The following is a 9,811-nucleotide window of genomic DNA, read 5'->3' as shown; positions in this document are numbered from 1 at the left end:
ATTACGTGGAAATAGAGAGTGGAAAAAAGACGTGTTATCTGCACTGAAGAGAGCCTTCGAATGGCTATAGAACTTTCGGCGCTAACAGCGGTCAGTTAAAACCAGTGCAATGAATATTTAAATGTCACCTGACAAGGTGACCAGTATTGCAGCCAATAGATTACAGATATAGATAAACACGAACACGTTTTATTAAAACCTTTGATAAATACATATATAAAACCACACGATCGCACGTGTGAGTGTCGTTTTTTTTTTTTTTTTTTTGTTAAATTTTCTTTCGAACACTTTAATCTGCAATGGGAAATTATCTGCTCTTTATGAGTTAGAATACCTAAGGAGATTTTACAGTTTTGTACCTGGAACGTTAACGTTGCAGCCATTTTAAAGACAAACTTTATTTAGTACGTTGTATGTATGATTAAAACATTGCTGTGATGTCATTCCTTTGTTCTTGTAGTCTAAATATTTACCCGTGGCAGTCCGGTATTAGTGAGCAGTCTGATATTAATCGTAATATCAGACTGTTTCAGTACTGATATCCTTCAAAATTGGAATGATATTGAACAAAAGAAATTAAAAAGTGATTATTTACCAAATAGCAAAGTTAAATCTTACATGTACAATGATAATTTTGAAACACAATATTATATTTTGATCATTCAGAATTTTAAAATGAATGTTTAAATTTCCAGTTAAACCAAATATACTTAATATACATAGCAGGAAGGGAGAAATGTGACTGAAGAGACCAGGATTCAAACACAAGATCATACAATTAACAAACTTTAAACAATGATTTCATTTAGAATTAATTAAAAGTTAAAAAATTCACGTAACTAGGTTGAACACTATAATCAGAGGTAGTTTACTGCTATTAGAAGAGTTGTCTGGTAAACCTGTCATGTTAATCATATAGAAGAGTTCTACTTCTGGCTACATTATAAAATTATCCATTACACATGCAATCTTTTATAAAGTTATTCTCAATATAGAAGTTAAAATACCTCCGGCATCTACTGTGTTCGTTCCATTCAAAGCAGGGTACACATCTGCATTTTTTCCTTCCATTCACAAAATATCATTCACTTGATTATCTGTGTCTTATTAATCCATGCATTGCTTTAAAGTCTGTGCATGTTTAACTTATTAAGGAAATGTTCATCCCCACTCTTCATTCCAAACAATCATTGTCAAATTACTTCAAATACCTATATTGAAGTTGCTGATTAAAGAATACTGAGTAGTTTTCATTCAAGCCTTCATTCTTGATAGACTTGCTTCAATTGTGTCCATTGTTAAAATATCGGACTGTCCCGGGTTAATCAGCAAATTAAAGAGCAATGTTTTTAGTACGATATATGCCGAATACAATTCTGCATAAAATATTTTATTTGATCAAATAAACTCTGCGATATGACTACTTAAAGTAGTCATATCGCAGAGTTTATTTAATCAAATAAAATATGTCAGAAAGGACAATAGCATGCGCAGTGTTTGATATACAGAAGTTCAACTGTAATTCATTTGTTTTTTCTACTGAGTATGATGGAACAATCCTTTCTGAATTGAGTTTCCAAATAAACAGGAATACCAAAAAATTTCTGATGTAAGAATTAATCATCATTACGATTAACTACGCGTATCTCTAGAAAATCTCCTCATCACGTAGGCAACAGAATGCTTGATATCATGGAAGTTCAAAAACTGCATGCACTCTTCCGAGAAAATAAAAACGTCTTAAGCTTGTTAAGTGTTTACACGTCTCTTTCATAAAACTCGTTAAAAAGTCGGTCAGTATACTGCAGAATTTTGCATCTGCATATTCGATACATCTATAGCACCTACTTAAAATTCCAGAAGCTAGTGTAATCAAGAAGAGAGACGAGGTGATTTTTTTCCTCGCAAACATGACAGAAAAAGAGTCATTCCATGGTTCTTAATACATTGTTAACAAACCTGTTATAAAATAATGTTTTATAAGCAAAACTGGTGTATGTTTACTTTTATTATGGAACAATTAAAACAAATTACATGTAACTTGATTGAGTAGATCCTGACTCGGATGAGGTGTAAATTCCGTTTTTCTTCTCGTCTTGTTTTATTTCTAATTCGTACACAGAAACAGTGGTCCTTTTCGACATGAAAGCTGTTACACTGAAAAAAAAAATAATGTATTATTTTTTTTAATCAATTATATATATTTATGTATCGACTATGATAAATTTGGTATTGTGGTGTACCTATATGTTAAATTTTAGAAAATGAGAAAAAAAAAAAAGATGAGTTGATAAAAAAAATCAAAGATGTGTTATCTCTTCAAAAGTAAGGAAAAAAGTTCAAAATTTTTATATTTTACTGATTAAGTTTTTTTTTACTTTCTTACTGATTTCGCCCTAAATTTGTGACAGTAATACACAGTTACATGTATTTATAATAAAAAAGAAATAAGTACTCATTTTAACTACCTTTATTCATATAAGCATTTTTTCACTCAATATTATTCTACTAACCAGAGAATATTTCTTTAAAATTAAAAAAAAAAAAAAAATAAAAAAAAAAAATCGGACTTCTTTAAACTTGCAAATTTTTACCAGGTAAGTATGAATATATATAACTATGCCAAATTCTTTATCAGACTATTTTTAGGAAAGTTTTGAGCCAGAAAAAAAGTCTGATAATCTCTCATATTGTCAAAGTTAATTAACATAGGAACAATGCAACAAAGAATCAATAAATAAATAGATGAATAAGTATCGTATAAGCGGCATCCTTTTTTAATGAATGAATGAATTAATTTATTTATTTATTTATTTATTTATTTATTTATTTATTTATTTATTTAATGGGTGCACCTTTAAGTACCTACCTCAGCATTACCAGTGAAATCAGTGCACACGCAAACATGACAAAGTACACAGCTCCCTTATACAAATCCACGGTGTGGGAGTAAACTGTATTAAAGAGGGCGTTTCCTGCTAAATTACCCAGGATTTCTACCGCACTCAATCCGCCAAATAGCGAACCTGGGGAAAATATACAGTGCTTATCATTCATATGTTTTGTGTGTGATAAAATAATAATTAGAAAAGCGTTAAAAAGTACATTTTAAAGTTTACAGTATGATTAAAATTTGGCTTTCAGCATTTTAAAATTTAAGTAAGAAAATTGGAGCCAACCAAAAATGAATTCATTAGAGAAATTTTTGCGCTAGCTATAATTCTTTAAGAAATGGTTTTGAACTAGAAAAAAAAATCTTCTTATGTAATTACAATTTACAGAAACATTGACAGATTTTGTTCTTGCTTGTATTACTTAACTATCAATATTGTTGTTAATATTATTCTTCACTTACAAGTGGAACATATTATAAGCAGTATACCTCGCTAATAATCTAATTTTAAAATCACCTTGCTTGTGTTTAGAGGTCATTCTCGACATTATGGCGCGGATCATCGGGAACGGTAGAATTGCACCAAAGCCTACTATCGGAGCTGAAATGTTATCATTATGTACTTTGAAAAATAATGAAAATTTTCATTTTGCTAAAAACTCAATGAAAAGGGGCTCAAGAAATAAAGGCAAATGCAAAGTAATGTGGCGGAATAAAAGAAGGGGAAACTAACACGTGAAGATTTATAATTTGTTTCTATATTATCATTTATTCGATGTGAATGAATTTTCAAAAAAAGAGAGAGTTAATTCATTTTGGAGCATGCATAAACAAACAAATAAACAAACAAGGAAGGTACTGAAATTTTTGTCCCAGCCCCTCGGAGTAAGGTGAACCACACGTGCATGCGTGTGCGTTTATGCCAACCCAACCATGAAAAATATTTTGGAGTCCTAACATTTATGTACTGAGTTTAAAGCATTTCATACAAAATGGTACATTTAAAGCTGTTTCAATTATATCAGTTATTTCACTCGTTGCATGCGCACGCACGTGCATGCAGGTGCGAGAAAAATTACCTTCGTTCAGCATATCTACACAACATACCTATTAAGCCTAAAAAGGCTTCATCTCAATCGGATAGGTAAAGTTTCCAAGAACACTCGCGGACAAAAAAGTGCCGGAGAAGAAAAAAAAACCCAATTCTCCCAAACTTCGGGGAACATAATTGAGGGATGGATTTAAAAATTACCCGTTACACATGTGCAAGTAAATATGTACAGGTAATCTGGGTTTGGAGAGGTTATGCTTACAGCTAATGTGTTAACTGTTCTAACCCAGGTTATGGTGTAACTTTTAAATTTATACATGATTATAATTTAAAAAAAAAATAAATCTATCTAAAATATATGTTTTTGACAAAAAAGATCTTGCGACAGGACAACGCAGGTTATGGAATATAGGCTAATTTTTCAAACAATCAAATAATGCGTTACAATCTAAATTAAATCATTTAAAGATGTTCTTGAGAACGTTCCGCCTTTCTACAGTGCATTACTAAAATTTTTACTCGAATATCAGTAAAGTGATAAAATCTGTTGACATATACACCTTGTCCGAAATATCTGACGTTTTCCTGGCTTTTTTTTTACGATTTTGATATTTTACGTGCCAGGAAAACTATAGTAACTAATGTACACCCAATCTTTATATTTACAAATTTATCAAAAATAAAGTTTACAAAAGCAGTTATGATTTGAATAAAAATAATAATAATTCAAAAGAATGCCTACCTGTATACATCATGACGTCATTTCTAGCGAGTGCAGTGATCAAACAGTAGAAAACTGCCGAGGCGGATCCAAGTATTGCTACTCCTTCGTCCTTCATACACCTATGAAAAACCTTGATCATTGCCAAACACAAGATGCTCTGAAGAAAATTCTTGACGGTACCGTACCAACCAACTTTTACCGAACCCCAACAAAATGGTTGACTAATTTGATATAGGGTCAAAACGGAAGTATCGCCGGTCATAGTCAGAGTATAAAAACCAATTATTACAAGAAAGGTGACGTATTTCCATCGTGTTCCTTCGTCGTTCTTGGAAACATAAAAGGAAAAGGCATTTTTGGTGTACTTGAGGAGAAAAGAGAAATTATGTGAATTTTTATCCTTTTTTCGTTCTTGGGTCTCTGGTAAAATGAATAGGACCACAAGGTTTAAAAGACAAAATATGCAAGCGACAGTGAGCATGGGGTAGAAGTAGTGGGTAGCTTTGATGAAATATCCGGCGGTAACCTTGCCGAGTACCACTCCTACCCCTAAGCACATTTCAATCAGAGTAATGAATACTGATCGTTCCTTGTCATCCTTTGTAATATCTGCAATGTATGCAAACGAAGCCTGAAGGACAAAGAGGAAACCCCCAGCCAGGCCCTCGATTGCGCTCCCGATCAGAAGTAAATAAACATTAGTTTCCAGATAAATAAAGGTAGCCATGAGTCCTTTACTTAACAATTGAGCAGTGAAGGAAATGAGAAAACTAAACTTCCGACCAAGCTGATCACTGAGGGTTCCAAGAATTACAGAAGAAAACGCGGCCGGAAGTGAGGTCAGCAGTGACGTATAAATTGAAAATGACGCAGCTTGTTTTTGAATGACTGTACTCTCTTTGGATGTTGTCGACGAGTGGTTGGTATCGCATATAGATCCAGTCGATGACTCCAATTTACGGTGGGGATAAAGTGTTTTGGAGATGATGTACGGTGCATATAATGCGGTTACTGCTAAAGATAATGCCAATGCGAAACAGTGCAAAAGCACTATAGGTCCCACAATGAAATGAAGTCGCTTCCGCTTGACAGCGAGATTCGATTTTGATTCATATGTGCAATCTTTATTTTGTTGATCCATTTCTGCCTCTTATGGGTAGACTAGAAGTCCAGAGGAATGCTTTAAAAATATCCAATGCGTTAATGCACATTGTTAAGTATTGCAATTGGTAAATAACTATTTCTAATTGTAACGGAGACCGTTACAAATGTTCCCCAAACGCCCTCTACTCCCTATTGGTGCCTTATTCCCTATAAGCTTCATTAAATGTGGCAAAATCTTTGTATTATAGACCTTTATAACTGTGTCTAAATATTTTGTGAAAATATACTCATATAACAAATTAAGCATAAGACTAGTCTCATATTATGCTATAATAAAGAGCTACATTTTAGATTTCAAAGAATTTCACTGAAAACGTTGATAGTTACAGCAATGTAACTGAATATTAAGGAATCAGAATTCAGCACACATCATGCATGTCCTCGTATTTATTTCTGATAATTCAATAATGCAGGAACTTGTGTTCCGTTAAAAACTACGAAAGATATGAATACTTACAATCTTAGCCAATCAGATTTCAGGACGCGTGCTAGTGCGTATATTCTAGGTTTCTTAGATATATATATTATTGTGCCTTGTAATATATATCCATGTCATAAATTTCAAGTATTTTATTAAATATTAAGAGAGATGCAGTCTATCAAGTATCAGCCAATCAAATTCAAGCACACGTGCATGCATGTCCCAACATTCAATTTTGATACTAGCATTATGTAGGAACCCATTATTCCTACATATGTTCTAAATTTCACCCTATTTTGTTGAAAACTAATGAAGTTATAGCCATTTAAAGTTTCGACCAGTCAAATTGCAGCGAACGTATTTTCATGAATTTCCATATAATCGTATTGTAGAACCTTCTAAAATATATCTTAAATTTCAAAGTATTTTGTCCAAAACAAGGAAGATACTGAGTTTTATGTATCAGTCAATCAGAGCGAAGCACACATGCATGCGCATGAGTTCATGCTCATTTAACCATGTCATCTTGTCTATACTACAAATATATCTTTATGTTATGAGTTACAAGGCATTTCATCAAAAATATAAAAGTTACGGCCATATTTAGCATATCAGTCATTTCATTCATTGCACGCGCCGGCACGTGCATGCATGTGCGCGCAAAATGACCTTCGTTCCGCAAATTTACACAACATACCTATTAATCCTAAAAAGGTTTCACCTCAATCGGATGAGTATCAGTCGCGTACAAAAGAGTACTCAGGAAGAAGAAGAAATATACCAAGAAGAAGAAGAAAAATAGAGTAAAAACAATATGTTCCCAAACTACGTTTGGGGAACATAACAATTTCTAAGACTTCTCTGCAATAATGTATACATTCATAAACTGTTATCTTTATTGCATAGGGGTCAAGCAAATACAAATCAACACCGAAGACAAGAGAACAAAAAAAGGCCTTACACTGTACATGTAGGTGTAATTAAGGTTACCCGCATGAGTTACACCGACGTCACAGGTGCAAACAGCTGATATACGTTTAAACTCATCTGATGGATTCTGTATCTAGTGTATTCAGGCCCGTAGAACGCGGGGAGGGGGCATGAGGGGCCCGCCCCACCCACTTTTTTCTGAGTATAGTATATTGCTGTAGAAATTTTCCTTTAGATGCTTGCAAATTCCAGGACTTGGACAGTAAATTAGATTTTTTTTTGCTTGTCAGATTTTTGCGGACGTTGCCCCCCCCCCCCTGCTTTTGAACCGCTACTACGGGCCTGGTATTCAATGTTTGTGGTTTGTATATAAGTTGACTTGAGTTAGAGTGGGGAACAATTGTCTAACATGTTTCAAAGTTTATTCAAATTGAATTTTCACAAATAACATGAAGTGGAAATTTAAAAACAAAAGTTTCTTCCACAATAAAAATTTCGCCTTTCGCTATTTTCGTCCATGTCCCCTTAGAAAACGTAAGCCCAAACTACTGGGCGAAAATGCATTTTTAATTTGTTTTCATTCAAGTTGTTTTTAGTTAAGAAACTGGTCATGAACTTAAATCCGTTCATAGTCAAAGATGATAAGTGAAACAAATAAAGAAGTTGTAATAAAATAAGGTCCTGCATATTCACAAACACAGAGTGTGTAGAAGATAGAAGTACGCACAGCTGTATAAACATAGTTATAAGTATATCAGTAGTATTTTTTGTATACTTACATTACGACCATCTAGTGTCCGCCTTCCATTGTTTACTTCACATTACAGAAATATTATCAGCTTTATACGAATATTACAAAGTTTTTTTTTCTAATATGAATGTTTTAATGTTAGATAGACTAGAGGGATACCATCCGCTCTATACGATATTATAACCCGTATTCCTTATCTTCTAGATCCCCTACAACTAACCTATTACAGATACATGCATGTACATTAGAAAAACCCTTCTTGTAACTATAATGTACCTGTAGTTTTACCACTGTGTCATGTCAAACGTTGCAATATTCGATCTTTTCTATTTGTTTTGTATAATTTCTATTTGTACATGTACGGGGGGTTATCATAAAGTTCGTGGACTGATGCGATAAAATTAATACTATGTAGTCTGTGCTTACAAAATTTGTAAGGAACATAAATCAACAAAAGTTTAAGAAAAGTTGAAAATTTTAGCTTGATATGTTAATTTGCCAAATTATTCGAAAATAAAAAAAGACATGATCACCCGGCGCTGTCGCCGTTTAGTTTCATGACGTCCGACAACCTCATTGTTTCTCAATCCCCGCTCTCTCTACCTCGTACACTTATCTTGATGAGATTACCTGGAGTTAAGTATGACTTAAGCCCGTCTTGTTTATACGACTTTACAAGGTCATGCATGACTGACTATTGACACCCTGACTACAAATCGACATTTACTGTGCATCTTTCATCTCTCTAAATCATTCTGGGTATTTAAAACAAGCACTCTGGATGTATTTTATTCTTCTGTAGCCCATTTAAACATTCCCTAGGTCTATACCAGTTTTTTCAGGTGCGAAACTTAATAGAATGTTAGGGAAAAAAACCTCCCCCTTTTTGACGTCATTTCCAAAACCTTAATTGTTTGGAACTCCATATAATATTTACGATAAAATTTCATAGAACATACAGAATGTTGTAAAAATTGCAAATTTTACAAAACAATTATGTCTTACCACATGTCGGAATTAACGGGATTTTTTGATGACAAATGCTCATATGAAAAGAATTTTTCTCATTTATACTCAGGTAGAAAAGGCGACATATTTGAGGTTGCACCGCCTGGACATACCATTGCTCATAAAAACATTGATAATTTATTAAAAAATAAAACTTATGATTTATGGATTATTCTATAGATAGAAAAGATGATGCTAACTAAATGTGTTAAAATTCATTGATGTACATGTACCTAAAGCGGTTTTAATTTTAAGGCGCTATTCCACGAACTTTTTAATAACCCCTCGTACTCTTTAATTTTCCATTTGTTTTGTATAAAATTTCATTTGTATTGTATAATTTTTATTTGTACTCTTTAATTTTCCATTTGTATTGTATAATTTTGCATTTCTTTTGTATAATTTGACATTTGTATTGTATAATTTTTTTTATTTTTATTTGTATTGTATAATTTTTCATTTGGATTTATAACATTTATTTGTGTTCTATATTTTCCATTTGTAATTGTAAAATAAAAATCATATATATTGTATAATTTTCTATTTGTAATCTGTATTTTCCATTTGCATTGTCCAATTTATTATCTGTATTGTATAATTTTATTATTTGTATGCGATAATTTTTATTTGTATTGTATCTGAGAGATTGTTTATTTATTTCGTTACGAAGGATTTCGTTGTTCATTTTTTTTTTTTTGGTAGTATAGTGTTCAAAACAAACGACGTGTTTCGGGTGCCAAACGCAAAATGGGCTCCTCTAATTGTTGCATGCTAAGAGATGGTCATTTAATTCTCGGGGGGGGGGGGGGAGTTCCTGGCAAATCCGTTTCTTGGAAGGGGGTGGGGTGGGGTGTTAGGTACCACTAGTC

At 32.9% G+C, this 9,811-nt stretch overlaps 1 protein-coding gene across 3 annotated transcripts; it reads right to left on the bottom strand.

Moving 5' to 3' along the window:
• Positions 1–1,989: 1,989 nt before the first annotated feature.
• Positions 1,990–8,179, bottom strand: LOC133180475 (lysosomal proton-coupled steroid conjugate and bile acid symporter SLC46A3-like). 3 transcript variants are annotated; one of them, XM_061314988.1, is made up of 5 exons: positions 7,963–8,179; positions 4,687–5,848; positions 3,411–3,494; positions 2,870–3,026; positions 1,990–2,157 (listed from the first exon to the last, which is right to left on the bottom strand). In XM_061314988.1, exons 2-5 carry the CDS (start codon positions 5,807–5,809, stop codon positions 2,031–2,033), a joined length of 1,491 nt encoding a protein of 496 aa, XP_061170972.1. In that variant the 5' UTR covers positions 5,810–5,848; positions 7,963–8,179; the 3' UTR covers positions 1,990–2,030. The 3 variants fall into 3 exon arrangements, with proteins under 3 accessions (XP_061170972.1, XP_061170974.1, XP_061170973.1); XM_061314990.1 differs by having other exon boundaries at positions 4,687–4,787; XM_061314989.1 differs by lacking the exon at positions 2,870–3,026 and having other exon boundaries at positions 2,073–2,157.
• Between the last annotated feature and the right edge of the window lie 1,632 nt (positions 8,180–9,811).

Source organism: Saccostrea echinata, unplaced genomic scaffold, assembly GCF_033153115.1.
Source record: "Saccostrea echinata isolate AGI-Se365-2 ecotype Australia unplaced genomic scaffold, CSIRO_AGI_Sech_v1 ptg000006l, whole genome shotgun sequence".
Classification (NCBI taxonomy): Eukaryota; Metazoa; Mollusca; class Bivalvia; order Ostreida; family Ostreidae; genus Saccostrea; species Saccostrea echinata.
This window is presented reverse-complemented; position numbering and strand designations above follow the sequence as displayed.

Excerpts from the sequence above, each read along its gene's own strand:
- LOC133180475 (XM_061314988.1), bottom strand. The coding sequence starts at position 5,809 with ATGGATCAACAAAATAAAGATTGCACATATGAATCAAAATCGAATCTC. Across the intron at positions 3,027-3,410 it reads GACCTCTAAACACAAGCAAG|GTTCGCTATTTGGCGGATTG; the intron begins GTGATTTTAAAA and ends TATTTTCCCCAG. Across the intron at positions 2,158-2,869 it reads ATTTCACTGGTAATGCTGAG|TGTAACAGCTTTCATGTCGA; the intron begins GTAGGTACTTAA and ends TTTTTTTTTCAG.